Source organism: Thunnus maccoyii, chromosome 11 (assembly GCF_910596095.1).
Source record: "Thunnus maccoyii chromosome 11, fThuMac1.1, whole genome shotgun sequence".
Classification (NCBI taxonomy): Eukaryota; Metazoa; Chordata; class Actinopteri; order Scombriformes; family Scombridae; genus Thunnus; species Thunnus maccoyii.
In genome coordinates, this window is record NC_056543.1 from 20,699,392 (window position 1) to 20,715,607 (window position 16,216).

Below are 16,216 nucleotides of genomic sequence, written 5' to 3' on the forward strand. Positions count from 1 at the left end.
CGTGACTCCTACATCAAAAGTCTGATTGTTACATAATTACTCCACTAATCAGGCACATTCAGATTTTTACTTTTGTCCCCTTGGTTCGGACCATTCACCAGATTCTCCAAATGTTATCTGAGCACTTTAGATCAAGTCAACACAATAAAGATGAAGAGGGCGAGCGAGGGAGAAATGGAAACAGGGAGAAAATCTGAACTATAATGGAGGCTTTATGTAATGCTTGATTTCCTGCCAACCCTCGAGAATGTTGAAGTCCATATGCACAGCCATTTTCTGCATGGACACACTGTATATGAATATAGATGGAAGGATTCAGTGCTTACATTGTTTTAGCGGCCCTGTGAAGGTCTGTGGTTCATCACACACACACGTCTCTTTCTAAGAACTGTTTCAGCTTGTCTGTCTGTGTTTTGCTTTACAGGGGCTGTTTTTTATTAGTTTTATTAGTTATTGGCACTTTTTAATGGCAACAGGAGACACAATACAGAATTGTGTCGTCATGTTTTTGTGAAGAAATGAATCTTTTTTCTAGCATTCCTTCGCTGTTACCACTTCTAATTCTCTCAAATCCTGATTGCGGCCACATTGAGCTTGTGACAGTGACGTGGCGTCAACGAGATGATTGTTTGGCAAGACGATGAGTGGCATGTGACATGTAACGCTGTCAACTTCTAGTCAGAAAGAAACTGTCCCTTGTTGTGCGGTTTTGTCCAATGAAAAGATTTCATGGTCACCTGAAGGTCCACAAACCAACTATTTGTGTTATTAGCGTGGCAGATGTCTGTAACTTCAATGTTTTTCATGTTTTTGTCTTCTACAGAATCGTGAGCTGCAGATCATGAGGAAGTTGGACCATTGCAACATAGTCCGCCTGCGCTACTTCTTCTACTCCAGTGGAGACAAGGTCAGTGGCTTCAATGTGCTTCTTATCCATCATCTATGTGTCTATGTAGGCTACATAATTGTGTTCAATTCCCCATATAGTGGCAGTTTTACCATCTTCTAAGTTCCTCAGCCACTTCATCCGCCAAGTATCTTAGTTTTGACTCGTGCTCCACTGAATTCAATCTCATTTTATTGTGAAAACCCTACTCACAACTCAACAGGAGGCAAGGAAATGTTGAAAAATGATTTGAAGTTATAAAGCCTGGTGGAGGCATTTGATGCCTTTTATTATAGTGACACTGAAGAGATGATAAGAGTTATATGTGCCTTTAATGGCAACAGGATGAAATGGCAACAGGAAACAGGCCACACAATACATAATTGTGTCGTCATGTTTTTGTGAAGAAATGAATGTCCAGCATTCTTTCGCTGTCACCACTTCCAATTATCTCAAATCCTGATTTGGGGCACAATGAGTTTGTGACAGTGACGTGGCGTCAACAAGAGCTGACTTAATAACAGTATAAAAATACTAGAAAATAACAAAAAGCATGATATGTCCCCCTTTAAAATAAAAAAAATGGATTTTACATACTGTCAAATCTAAAAAAATGAATCTATTCTTCGGCATATTAATGTTTCTAATGTTCAAACAGACGCAAAATTACTGCAACTCTTCTTGATTTCGTGGAAAAGGTGTATGACTTATTCTCTAAGAAGCTTGATGACTTCTTTCTAGTATCTAGTTTTCATCTTTTAGATCTCCTTAAGCTTCCCTTTAGCCTCAATCAGTGTAGTAAAATAGTTTTGCTTTCTCTCATGTTCAGAGTCATGGTGATTATTAATGGTCATCAGACTATCTAACAAAGTCATGAATGTAAGCATTTTGCCATGACTGTTCTGCCTCTTTTAGTTTATACTCTCCCCACGCTGGACAGTCTGCGCCCGTCAGCTGCTCCATCTCCCATCATATGTCTGCCTCCTGGCTCGTTCCACTGTAATAAATACATTAGTACGACACGCTACATCGTGTCAGGGAAGTCCCTCTCCGCGGCCCCAGCCTCGCTGTCTGTCTCCATCAACCATCAGTGGTGCCCCGGAGACTACGAGGCTGGACTATGTCATTCAGCTAGCTGACAAACCAGGCAGAGATCCATGTGTCAAATATAGACACACATGGACCTGGCACACGCGACTATAACCGTGACACTGCAGTTAGGAATGCTTCTCTGCCGCACGTCTACCGAAGCCAAGGGAAGCTGTTTTAGAGGAGGGGGTAAGTGAGAGGTGGGTAGACCGGAGGGTGTCTGTTAATTATAGACTACTTCAGGACCTCCCCTCCTTGCTCGTAAGCTCCACCCGGTACCCACCCTTCGCCTCATGCCATGTGCTCACTGGCCTCCGGGAATCACAGCCAATTCTCGGTACACCAACACACCGACAGCGCTGACATGTCACATGAATGACTTACACCTTTCAACTTTGACTTTTGGAATCGCAACATTTAATCTGACTAATTCACAGCTTTTTAATTTTTTTTTTTTATTTACACTCTTTAAACCCCCTCCCACACCCCCCCTCCCCCCACCCTCCTTCCCCCCGCGCCCTCCTCCTCCTCCTCCTCCTCCTGTGTCCCCTCTCATGTATCTTATTTCCTCTCCCTCCTCCTCTTCCTCCCTTCAACGTATCACTCCAGTCTAATTATGGAGACTGGCACCGTGTTGCTGGTATGGGGATTTACTACCCGTAGAGTGAGGGCTGGTGAAGTAGGTAAAAGGTGATGTCATGTGAACAGGATGGGTAAAATTGATGAACAGATGACAGATGTGTACTAAAAGAGAGGGGGAGTGGCGGACGGACAGAGTTGAGATGAGGTCGGGTGCGTGTAGGTGTTGTCCTGATGTTAAGGGGGTCCGTGCCGGGTGCAGTTGTGAGCCAGGCTAGGAACTAGTGGTGCTGTAGCCTTCAGCATGTGCACAGGTAGTCTTATGTAACTGCTGGCATGTGGCGTGCTCGATACACACTGTGTGCCTTTTTTGCCCTTTAACCGTTTGTATAATGCTGTTCAAACAGAAGGCCGCTGGTCAAAAACAGCGTAGGCAGGTAGGCAAATAGCGGTCTGACTTCTACTTCTTCAAAATATGTTGTCGAAAAGAAAACGCAGGTCAGACGTTCAGCTGACACGGAGTCGCCCTCCCTCAGAATTTCATCTGTGCACACACACAACACACACACAACACACACGCAGCTGCTTTCAATAACTCAGCTTGATTCTCTGACATACAAACATATATAACGTCATGAATAACTGTCATGAAGCTACAGGCCTCAAAAAGAGTTTCTCTTAGGTCTGTAATGAACAATTCAGTTCACTTGCAAAATGTATAAACTAGTGGCGACATGGCTGCATGAACCTATTAGTGAGCCCCTGCTGAGCTCTACATGACGCCGAGTTCCCATTAGATCCAGAGTAGAGCTGCAGTGATTAGTCGAACGACAGAAAATTAATCGGCAACTATTTTGATAATCAGTTAATCGTTTCAGTAAGTTTTCAAGAAGGACGTCTGCTTCCAGCTTCTCAAATGTGATAATATGCGTTTTTTTGCTTTGTCATATATGACACAACATTTAATATCTTTGGTTTTAGACTGTTAGTCAGACAAAGCGAGCACATTGAAGACGTCACCATGGCCTCAGAAATTACAATTTAATTGATTAATCGAGAAAATAATCGGCAGATTAATTGATAATGAAAATAATCGTTGGTTGCAGCTATAGTCCAGAGTAGAGCTGCAACATTTAATCCATTTCAAATTGATCGGTCAAATCAACAGAAAAGTAATCAAATCCAACTATTTTGACAATCGATTCATTGTTTTGAGTCATTTTGTAAGAAAAAATACAAAAACGATCTGGTTCGAGCTTCTTAAATGTGAACATTTCCTGGTTTCTTGCGTCTCCTGTGACAGTAAACTGAACATCTCTGGGTCACGGACTGTTGGTCAAAACAAGACATTTTAGGTTGCACCTTTGGCTTTGGGAAACAGTGATCGACACGATTTTATACATCAAACTAATCAATAATGAAAATAATCTTTAGTTACGGCTACAGTCCAGAGCCGACAGCAGACTACAGATGGCAGCTTGGTTTTTTTTCCCAGAGACCCAGAAACCAACCGATCCCCCTACGCTGGAATAATACCACCTGTCCACAGGCTCTCTGTAATCTGATTAAATACAACTTTGTTAAGGAACAAGCAACATGAGAGCACAATATAAAAACAGTCAAATAATAAAGCCCCTGAGACTAGATTTTGACAGAAGACCCCTCTACAACACAGAGCCACACGATAAGGTCATATTGTTAATATAGTTCCTTACTGTTGCAGAGAGTTTGCTGCTTTTCTCGGTTTTATATCTTTGTAAGCTAAATATCTTTGGATTGTGGATTGTTGGTGATTACCTTGGGCTTTGGGAGACTGTGATGGACATTTTTTTTTAAATATTTTAATATTTTATAGTCTTTGAGTAATGAAAAGATTAAAGGGTTTTTGTCTGTTAAAGCACTAGTTGGTTTAAAAGAATAAGCTCGTTTGTCAGCTTTTGAGCAGATTTGACACTTTTTAATAGTCGTGTGTTTTATCCAGAGATCTCTCACATTCAGGCTGGATTACCCATGATTCTCTAGGTGGAAATGACTAAGTGGTAATCTGATTAATTGCCAATGGGGGGGGGGCTGCATTTGTACTTAAGCTGTATCTCAATAATCTTTAAACAGTCTCCTGTCTTCCGTCCTTGATTTCACAGATTCATTAACTCTGGCTGTTGTGTTCTTTTTCTCTAATCATTTGGATTTACATATTCATTATATCAACTGCTGACGTATGTAACGTGATGTAAACAGTCTTGCACGCTGTATGTCACATACTGTACAAGCCCCTTCTTTTTTTCTTTTTTTTACAATGTAGCACAGTGATTGTTGGTGAAAGATGACTGAGCCAGTTGTTCAGGTGCAAGCGTTTTTCTCATCAAATTAGAGGCTGAATTATTTAGCCGGGAGTGAACCAATCAGATCCCCCGCCTGGCTAACCATCTTGGAACAAGCCAAGGAAGTGGCTTTGTAGTGAGGCAGGAAGTGAGTCACGGCTGTTGCTAGGCTAAATATAGCTTTGGTGCTGCTAGCAGGAGGCGGAGAGCAAGCTCTGTAGTCGTCACAAATGTTATCAATGGGAGTTGTAGAAGGAAGGGGATGCGCGCACGCAAACACACACACACACACACACACACACACACACACACACACACACACAGAGCCAGAAGGAGAGAGAGAGAGACACACAGAAAGAGAGCTGTGACAGATGAGCGTTCAAGTGAGGCTACCTGTGGCTGAGAGCTGTTCAGGAAATGATGCTCATCGTCACCGTCTGCACCCGTCTGCACTCCCCAGTACCGCCGTCCTTCGTCTACACTCTATCACCGTATATGTGTCTATTCGTCTGAGTGTGAGACGGAGAGAGCAGTCAGAACAAAGCAGGGCATTGAGCTGACACAAGTGTACCACACAGTCTGTCTGGGAGTTCCTCAAGGGCCCCGGCTCACTCATTGTGCTACGCAGACCTGCAGATAACCAGCTCTGGTGCTAAAACACCAGGGGCCGTATTCACAAAACATCCTAAGGCTGAAAGTAGCTCCTGAGTTAGGAGAAACTCCTGATAACGAACGTCATAAAGCATATGTTGATGGCGGGTGAGTTAATAAGGATATGTGTACACCAGAGATGAAGGTTTACACAACTCTCCACTACTTGGACACCGGGGAAAAAAAGGCAGTTTGGAGCGCCGATGAACTTCCGCTCCTCAGGCCCCATTTTGTTTTACAGTTGGAAGTTGTACATTAAATAATCATCAAGTGCAATAAATAAATGAAGTGATTTCATGGCCATCTCTGGATTACCTGGTAAAATAAATGTCGAGTTATCCCATCAAAGGATAAAGATTTGTTCAGTCAACTGGAAAAAACAAGATGGTGTTTGATGTCAGATACAATCTACGACAAGTCAATATTTGATTCTGTTTCATGGATGAATTTTGTGACAGTGTATAAAATATTTAAAATATTTGTTAATGAAATAAACCTGTCTATGTTCTTTTGAAGGTATTTTATTTGTACTACATTTTCAGCCCTAAATACTTATGAGGCAAAAATACAAAGGCATGTTATCTGCTGGTTTAAAAAAGCCAAACAGATTCAATCTGTAGCTGATAACTGTGTTGCATCGCCCAACCCTAAAGCGGCCCAAACCTGTTCCAACCAACAACCATCAGGGACAGGCAGACTAACTGCGAAAGCATGTATGTGAGTGGGCTCCTCTCTGAATCATAGAAGTGCCTTATATCTAAAAAACATTTAAAAACTGTAACACGTAAGTACGAGCTAGCGGTTATGATTTTCACGAGAAACACCCAATGACTCAGCGCTGGCTACCTCCGGTCAGAAATCAAAGGAAAAAGGAAGTCCTAGAATAATTGGGTGGAGAAGCCTCAGATACAGCATCCCTTCAGGGTCAGTGTGCTGGCTTCATCCAACCAGGAAACGAGGAAGTGATATCACTGTCTGCGGCCACTGTTGGAGTCCAGGACGTCATGACACATTCTTGTGTGTTTCCTGCCCTCAGGGGGAGAACCCTACACAATGGATCCCCAGTTCAACTGTGAAAAAAAACATCATTTAGATCGGCTCCCAAATGGCTTGATTCATCAGGGAAAACACACAGCAGAAACCACAGAATAAGTGAGGGAATGGGAAGGGTTGGGAAGAGAGGTTTCTCTAAAACAATTGACCTAATGTGCGGCGGACACGCACATGGATGTGTGCATTTGTAGCTAATGAATGTAAGATATTTATCGTTAGAGAATTTGTCCGTATGTGTTCATGTGTGACCTCTATTTTCCCCTTTTGTGCTTCTCTCTAACAGAAAGATGAAGTGTATCTGAATTTGGTTCTGGACTACGTTCCCGAGACGGTCTACAGAGTGGCCAGACACTACAGCCGAGCCAAACAGACTCTGCCCATGGTTTATGTCAAGGTATGTAAGTGTATGTGTGTCTGTCGCAGCGTTCATACTCCATGTTAGTGTTTCAGCAGAGTTGAACCATCATGATATTTAACAAAACTCCCAGATAACATCTATTCTCAGTAGAGTGCCATGAAACAGCTTTAAAGTTTTTGGTTCTATAAAATAGGAAATATCTCTTTATTTTTATTTATACTAAAATACATATTGAATTCTTACACCAGACAATCCTCATGTTGCTTTGAGCTGCTGATTTTTGCTAACTTGGCTGGAAATACTGTGCATAATGTTTCCTGATTTTTTTATTAAATGAGTCCTTTCATTTGATTGCACTGCAAGAATGGATTGAAAGTTTGTTTGTTGTTTTTCTTTTTTTTTGTTGATTTATAATGTTGGCTCTGCTAAGGTTACACAGTACTTTAACCTCCCAGACTGTGAAGGTCGCACAAAAAGGTTTTTTTTTTTTTCCAAAACCTTTGCCGTAAGTGGTTTGAGACTGAATAGTTTCCACATTGCCGTCAGAGGTGAACTATCATGATTAACACAAATATTTCTGCGTCACTGTCAGTAAAAAAAAATACATTCAGCTTTACTCAGTCTGCCACCACAGTAACAGCGCTGTCCTTAGACAGCACAACTGATAAATGAGCCGGCGGATTAGTCTGTAACATTCATCACCGGTATTGTGATGATTGTGCTTTTTCCTTTAATGGATCCCAGTGAATTTCAAGGTGTGGGATGTAAACAAATTCAAAAAAAAACACCAGCGTAGTTTGGAATGTGGCTCACTTATGGGTGGTTTCACATTTTAGACACAAAATAAATGATCTCCCCCTCTTAGTTTGTCCAAGATTACATACAAGAGTTTCAGTGAGTTTATCTTCCCAGATAGCTTGGAAACACCAGTGAAAACACCTGCATGTACCGTGTATATTTTGGGATAAAGTAAAGGAGAGAGATCATTTATTTTTTAAGACCTGACACACAGTTAACCTCTGCTGACACAAGAGGCGTATTTACTTTTGGGTACCCTGTTTTTTTTTTTATGAATTTGAGTTTCTTTACTGATCCTTCTGGCATCACTGTATGCAAAAGGCAAAGGGGTGGACTGATCTTTTCACTGTTCTATCAACTTTATGAAAGTCATTGAAGAAAGTAATTGCACGCTGCCTGTCTGCTCAGTCTAAATTATATTTCTGTCTCAAAACACCCACAGTAAATCAGTCCCACCTTTTTAACACCCTGTTATCACAAATAAAGCTCCTCTTGTCATCACACAGGATAATAAAATGTAAATGATAGCTTAACGTAAACATTTGTTAGACATGTAGATGCGTGCGTTATCCACCAAAATCAGCCTCTGAAGATATCTCAAGTGAGAAAGAGCCAACGCAGTCGCAGAAACATGTTTCATTTTATCTCCACCGTGTTTTCATACTTCTTAACACAAAGTTCAAGAGTTTGAAGAAGCAGTGTGTGTGTGACGCCACCTTCTAAACATTCGCTGATAAACCGATACTGCTACTTGACAAGACTGAAATGGTTTCTCGAGTGGATCTTTCCAGACTTAAACTCTGTAATAAAAACTGAGCTTGTGTGTGTGTCTGTCTCTTTTTTTTTTCTGTGTGTAGTTGTACATGTACCAGCTGTTCAGGAGTCTGGCCTACATCCATTCGTTTGGGATCTGCCATCGGGACATCAAGCCCCAGAATCTGCTGCTGGATCCAGAGACCGCTGTGCTCAAGCTCTGCGACTTCGGCAGGTGAGATGCGAGCCCGGTCCTAAAAGCAGGGACACGTTTACTCTTTAAGTTCATATTTTCCTTATTTCGGTCGTGACATTTGGCAACAAACTGTGCTGATGTCGAACGGTGATTCTGATTATGTGCTTTTGATTTTATGCGCAGTGCTAAGCAGCTGGTCCGCGGAGAGCCTAATGTGTCCTACATCTGCTCTCGTTACTATCGGGCCCCTGAGCTCATCTTTGGTGCCACTGACTACACCTCAAGCATAGGTAGGATGACTCCATCTGTCACAGTCAACGCTTAACCATTGAGCCACTTAAAAAAAACAACTTAAATTAACCAAATGATAGACACACATTGACAAATTGTTATTAGAAGTTCTGTTTTATTTTCTGCATTTGTAGACTGGAACAAAATGTTAACCAGCAGTAGATTACAGTCATGTCGGCTTTCGCTCCTCTTTTGCTCATGTTTGACTTTCTTCGTCTTTTTTAGACGTGTGGTCAGCCGGCTGCGTGCTAGCAGAGCTGTTGCTAGGACAACCGATCTTCCCTGGTGACAGTGGAGTGGATCAGTTGGTTGAAATTATCAAGGTAACGACAGGAGCGGCCCACTAGATGTACAGAGGAGTCTGTTTTATTTTTCAGGAAGCGAGTAGAATTCCAAGTTGATGATGTAACGTTGCGACCTCTTTGTCCTGTTCTTTCTACCTAAATGATCTTCTAGGTTCTCGGCACCCCGACCCGAGAGCAGATCCGCGAGATGAACCCCAACTACACCGAGTTCAAATTTCCCCAGATCAAGGCACATCCTTGGACTAAGGTGAGTCAACAGGTACAGGAGCCCTTTTACTTCTCTTTAAGATCCACCGCTACAGCATCTCCCCATGCTTGTGTCATTATGCCTGCATGCCACTCCACAGCCATCCAGCCCCATCCCCCAACCCCCAACCCTAACCCATCCAGCCTCACCAACCCCATCACCAAACAGAGCTGCATGAAAGTTTAATAGCTGCAAACCTACTCTGAGCTTTTTAGACTTTACGAAGGACTGATACAAATAAAGCACAAGCAGTTTTCAGGCAATAGACTGAACTTTCATCACATAACTCCTATTTAGTAATTTTCCTTTTTCTACCGCATGTAAAGCATTTAACAAGGCAGTATGGCTGCTTTATACTGGTGTCAACGCCTTGTTCCTGTTTGAATATCCTTGAGAATACAAATTCAGCACCTGTCACATTTACATTGTTGGTGTTAGGTGGAAAAATCCATCACTTAATGATTTTATGGCTGACAAAATGCTGTAAAACCTTTTCACATCCTATTGTTTAAACTGAAAATGTCCATCAAACAAATACATGTTTCCTCCTTAGTTCTTGACAATTTGTAGCACTGTTGCTGTTCACCCCACAACAGTATCATGGCTGCGCCCTAAAAGTCGCTGAGTCAACGCGTCAGTCGATAAGCCCGAGTCACATTTTGTCAGTGGAATCACTGCCTTTTTTTTTTTTTAGCCACGTCATTACACACAGTGACGCAGGCTGACAGCATTAAAGGCTGTAAATTTGTACAGATTCTTGTCTCTAATTGACCTAAATAACACAACTGACGTTTTCACATCACAAATAATGAACAACAGCATTACAACACGAGTCTTACAGGTAAAATTAGAGACTCATGTAGGCTGTTGTATCAGTTTAGCGTGGGGGCGACCGCTCTACAGGTGCGTTTGATTATACTGCAACTGGGCGGAGACATTAATGTTTCTCATAGGAGGTTGTATTGAGGAAAGACACAAAAGTAGTAATGTTGTTTTGGATGTAGGCCTATAGGAATGAAATATATGTAATGACAAATATAGAAGAGAATATGAGAATACATGCCCCCATTTGGCAGATGTTTTTGACTGACTCTTAATAAAACATGTTTTTAGGGTTGGTTGTGATGAATCTGTGTCATCTCACAGCGGTGTCTTGAACCACAAATATGACCAAAGCGTCCACCCTGCTCAGTCAGTTCTTACTCGGCCCTGCTTCAGCTGTCAGTCTGACACTGACATATCATCCAAACTGTCACATGGTTCTCCGCTCCATGCTCTCATCTTGGTGCATGTTTTTTTTTAAATCAAATGGGTTACAGCAAAAGTGGGAAACTCTCTTCCTGACTTCCCCTCAGCCGTCCCACCCACAGCTCTTCCATTGGATAACAGAGTCGTCCAATCAGCAGGCAGCAGCAGGTCCTCATGCTGCCTCTCAGGCGCCCTGCTGTGGTCGCTTTTTGTAACTGCATCCAGTCAGAGCAGCTCAGTAAATCATGCATTCATTTATACAACTCAGTACCAGTTTCATATGATACATTAAAGATCATCTCTTCATCTTCTAGCAGACATGCTTGTCTTGTGTTTGTGTTAATAACAGTGACTGTTTAATTGTATTTGATGGCACTCATGAATAGACCTCATGTGATCCCGGTCGAAGTCTGACCGTCTGTCTTAATTGGTGTTCAGGTGTTCCGGCCGCGCACGCCCCCTGAGGCCATCGCCCTGTGCTCTCGCCTGCTGGAGTACACGCCCACAGCACGCCTCACCCCTCTAGAGGCCTGCGCACACTCCTTCTTCGACGAGCTGCGCGACCCCAACGTCAAACTGCCCAACGGGAGGGAGAAGCCCTCACTCTTCAATTTCACCACCCAAGGTACGTACGCGCTCAGAACAGATCCATGCAGATGTACTCAGAGGCAAATAACACGCTTTGCATTGCCAAAAAACATTTATTAAAATAACACATTTAGAAGATTGGTGATCTGTAGTTTGAATCATGACTCAGTTTACCCATTTATATAAAATTATGGTGCCAATTTATTTCCTTCACTGTCAAAATTATTCCTGCCTCTTAGTAGCACATATATTATATAATCTATGTGTGAAGTTACAGGTTTGTAAAAACATGACCTGGCAACATCTTCTTTCTCTTTCAGAGTTATCCAGTAATCCATCTTTGGTCTCCATACTCATCCCTGCCCACGCCCGCAGCCAGGCCTCTGCCTCTACCCCAACCAACGCCTCTGCCACCACAGGTAAGAACCACACTTCCTCCACCAGACACTTGCAGCTCAATATTTATTGGTTTACAACACTGGTTGTGGTCTGCTGTTAGCCCCTAGACCCTAAACATGCTGTTGCTTTGACTAGAGGCAGCTGCTTACCTTTCCCACATGATTGCAACTGGGTCAATGTCATATGTTCACACCTGCCCAGCTGCTACATGCAACCTTTAACTGTTGGTCACATTCTCTGCCTGAATTTTCCCAGCAGCTTTGAGGTTGCTGTAAAGGGAGTTTACAGAAGGACACACAGTCTTTTACATTTAGCTCTTACTGTTCTGTGTCTTTCTTTCTTTACCTTTTTCCTTATTAAGTTCAGGTAATTGTTTTACTGCAAATGACAAGTTCCTCTTCTTGTCTATAGATGGTAGCAGCACAGAACGAGTTTCCAGCACCACCACCGCCTCTGCCTCGGCCTCCAACTCCACCTCCTGAGCCTGCAGAGCACCCGCCCCGCCCCGGTCTCAGCCCCAGCCCACGGCCTCTCCATTGCCCCGGCCAGGGGGTGAGCTCCGCTCAGCTCTGCTCTGCCCTGCTCTCCTCCCTGACAACAGCGGAGCGATGCTGACGCAGTCCGGGTTCAACAGCTAGCCAACAGCCCCATGCCTCGACCACAAACCAAGTACCCCTAATCCACCTCCTTTGACCCCGACTGGCCCCTCATCCAGCTGTTTGAACTCTACTCCATCCTCCGTCAAAGACGTCTCTCCGTGCCCTTTCAACGGGGAAGCAAAGCGCAGAGCCAGAGGTGTTTGTCGACTGTACTAAAGATAAAAGTACACTGTACATGTATACACAATGCTAGCCTGCTAATGTTTGTAAGAGGACAATCTGTAGAAAAAAAGTCCTAAGCTGTCCCCCCCCCCCCCCCTTTTCCCTCGTCCTCCCCTACATTGTCCAATTTTTCTGCATCCTCATCCTTTGACCTCTGACCCCTGTGTCACCTGACCGACTCCCCCTCCTCCCCTCCCCCCCTTTGTTTCCTCCTGTAGTGCATGGCCTGAGTATGGTTAGGATCACCCGGGGGTCACTCCCACCCCCGCCCTCTCACTTCTCACCTCCGCAGACAAGGCATGAGGCTCACGCACGCGTATACACACATACACACTCATAAACAAACACACGCACACACAAACACACACACACACATCCTCAGACACATGGATGCATGATGATCCTGGATGTATGTGCGGGGTAATGTTTGGACGGGTTCTTTTTTTTTTTTTTTTTTTTTTTTTTTTTTTTTTGCCTGGGGTTGTTTTTAAATGGTTAGCAAGCTGTTTTACTCGACCTTATTTTAAATTTTTGTTTTGTACTCCCGGGCAGATGTTCTTGGATTGCCATGTGCGATGGATGTGACATGTATCTGGTCCTGTGTGCTTGTATAATATATACATACAATACAAAACAAACATGCATACATACACAGTTTATATATTACTTTTCCTTATGTATAAAAAGTATATATAGATATATGTATATTAACTACAATGGTTCAGAAATCATTTATGGTGAGCTCATATCTGGCAGAGCAGTGGCAATATTTGCTGCTGCCTAAAGACAATAGATCTAGATAAGGTGGTGTTTTTGTTTTTTTCTGGTTTAGCTGGAGTGTGTTAAGATTCCAGCAGTCACTTCCCTGCTCTCCTGTGTTGTCTGTATTAAAGCTGTAGATGGATTTAGGGCAGTGCTCTATTCCCCGTCTTTGTACCGACTCTGTCTGTAACAGTGTTTTCTGTGACAGTGCAGTGTCTAGACAAACAACCCCCCCCCCTCCTCTCTCTCTCTCTCTCTCTCTCTCTCTGTCTCTGTGAAGAATTCAAGATGTTTCTTAACACTCACCTCTCCTCCACTTCTTGAGAAGTATCAGCTGTGGTTCTCGGGGGTCTCCTGACACGCCGCTGACTGTCTCATGTGTTGTGACCACTGACTGAAGTGTTAGCCTAGCGTTCTCTCTCTTTCTCCACCTGCCGCACATAGAGCCATTTGGTACAGTCCGTCGAACCGTCTTATTTACAGAGAATACTCACTACAAAATGAGAAAACAAAAAAAAAAAAAAAAAAAAGAGAAGGAAAAAAAAAAGCTGAATTTGTATATACAGTATAAATGCTCCTCACCAAAATTCTGACTTGTATGACTTGTATGTTGTTTTTTTATGTTGTTATGTTGATTATTTTTTTTCCATGTTGTGTTCAAGGTATGTATATATGCAGACCCATGTACTGTTTATGAGCAAAAACAAAGATGACAAAGGGTAGGGAAAGTAATGAAAAAGATATTAAAAAAAAAAAACAAAACAGAATCAGGGCAAAACTGATGTTGTTTATGGATATTGTAGATGATGATCAGCTTTATCCAGCCATATGTTCAATCTTACCTGTACAGTACAGTAGATGACAGCTGTATTATTGTAACAAGAACTAGTTATGTATAGTGTAACTATAGTTTGGAGTGCCTTTGCTTTCATACACCTTCGCCTTGTTTCCCCCCTCACCCGGCCCCCGCCATCACTCCCCCCCCCTCCCCTCCCTGATATTGTGACTCTCCCTTTGGTGCTGTTGAATGTCCTGCTATCCTACAACACAGTCACATGCACACTGATACACACTTTTCAGTCCCCTCTGCTTGCACCTCTTTCCCCTTCTTCATTGCACACTTCTATGTAATATACAGACATTCATTGTAAGGATATTTTTCCTTTACTGAAGATACAGTAGAAAAGTGTTTATTTTAATAGATGTTAAAAGGTTTTATCTTGGACACATAGAGACGCACAAACATGTGTACCACGGTCCTGGCACGGACTCCGGGGCATGAAGTGTGGTTGGGGTGGGGAGGAGGGGGGGGGGGGGGGGGGGGGGGGGCTGTTGTGGATGGTGGTGGTGGCAGCGGTGGTTTAAAAAAAGGCCTAAAATATACTGTATATATAAAATACAGTACAGTTTCTGTATTACTCACAGTGTTGGTTCTGTTACCAAAGCCAAACTATGATGTAGTTATGATGAGCCATCCTCAGAGGCAATAATGTATTCATGTCCCCCCCCCCCCCCCCTCCTCCCCTTCTCTGGATATGTCGTTGTTTCTCTGTCCTCTTGTTCATTCTCCTCCTTGTCTGCATATTTTGGGGGGAATTCAGTAGCACCTAAGGGGTCGAGTCATGTAGCCTTTCTCCTGTCTCCTGCTTGCTGTAATTTTGCATTCATGAACGTGTTGCAACCCTCCACTAGAGAGTTTGACCACTTCACCCTACCCCCTAACTCCAGTTCAATAAAAACACCACAAAGGTTACCAAAAAAGAAGACAAGCAAGTACACATGCTAGTGTATTATACTAGTGCATTATACTTGCATAAACACTAGTATAATGTGCCAACTGGGGTTAAAGAAAAGAAAAATCATAGAAAATACTACAAAAACATCCAGTATAACAGTACTACTACTTGAATGCCTCCGTTTGTGACTGAAATTTTTATTTCATTTGTTTTTCTTTTGTTCTGTGAAGGTATGCTAAATGTGCGCCTCTGTAAATATTCCCTCTGCGTGCTCTGAGGAATAGTTCCCTGGTACTGTAATTTGCATTAAATAAAGAGTAGGATAGCCTGGAAATGATCAAGCTCATTGTTTGTTTTGTCTTCTTTAAATGAGTGTGCTGTTGTGCTTTAACTGTCAAAATTTTAAGAATGATGTAATTTTTCTCTTAGAGTTGAGAATAAGTGTGAAGACTTGGTCTCATGCTCCTAATTGCAGAGGCAGCAGTGACACACTCCCATATTTTGGAAAATTATGATAAATTGATGAAACCTACAAAGTCACACTACTTTTTCAATATGAAGAAGATTTTTTAATATATGTATTACAGGACCAAGTTAGAATAGTCATGCTTTGCTTATCACAGATGTATTAGTGCTTTGAGCTGCTAACATTAGCATACTAACACGTCGATTTAAGCAGATATGTTTATCATGTTCACAGTTCACCAACATAGTTTAACATGAAAAGTAATGTAATTAGATTTGCTAATGATATTCTATTTTGTCATAATCCAAAGTAGTGGACAAATTCAAATTTGCCAAAACCCGATGAAGAAAAGTTAAGGGCTCACCAAAGTTATTACAATTCATCCTGAGGGAGACATGATGTGTTTAATGGATAATTTAATGGAAATCCATCCCAAAGTTGTTGAGATAAAAGCCAAAAATGTCAACTTGCTGATGGTACTAGGGGGGAAAGTCGAAGCTTCACTAAAGTTAGGATTCATCCTGATGTCTGTTCAAAATTTCATGGTAAACCAATAACTTTTGAGATATTTCAGTCTGGACTAATGGTGGACCAACAGACTGACATTTCCATCCATGAAGCAAGGGTAGCATGGTTAAAAAGTGCAATAGTCATTATATTAGCTGAGCT

At 42.4% G+C, this 16,216-nt stretch overlaps 1 protein-coding gene across 2 annotated transcripts in view; it reads left to right on the plus strand.

The window, feature by feature from the left end:
- gsk3ba (glycogen synthase kinase 3 beta, genome duplicate a) overlaps positions 1–13,530 on the plus strand; it is a 37,350-nt gene extending 23,820 nt beyond the window's left edge. The window contains exons 4-12 of one of the 2 annotated variants that reach the window (XM_042426326.1): positions 824–907; positions 6,863–6,973; positions 8,593–8,723; positions 8,868–8,974; positions 9,201–9,298; positions 9,432–9,539; positions 11,214–11,400; positions 11,684–11,782; positions 12,174–13,530. In XM_042426326.1, coding sequence (XP_042282260.1) covers positions 824–907; positions 6,863–6,973; positions 8,593–8,723; positions 8,868–8,974; positions 9,201–9,298; positions 9,432–9,539; positions 11,214–11,400; positions 11,684–11,782; positions 12,174–12,244 — 996 coding nt within the window. In that variant the 3' untranslated portion in view covers positions 12,245–13,530. The remainder of the gene's footprint in view (positions 1–823; positions 908–6,862; positions 6,974–8,592; positions 8,724–8,867; positions 8,975–9,200; positions 9,299–9,431; positions 9,540–11,213; positions 11,401–11,683; positions 11,783–12,173) is intronic. The other variant, XM_042426327.1, reaches the window with a different exon arrangement.
- Positions 13,531–16,216: the final 2,686 nt, after the last annotated feature.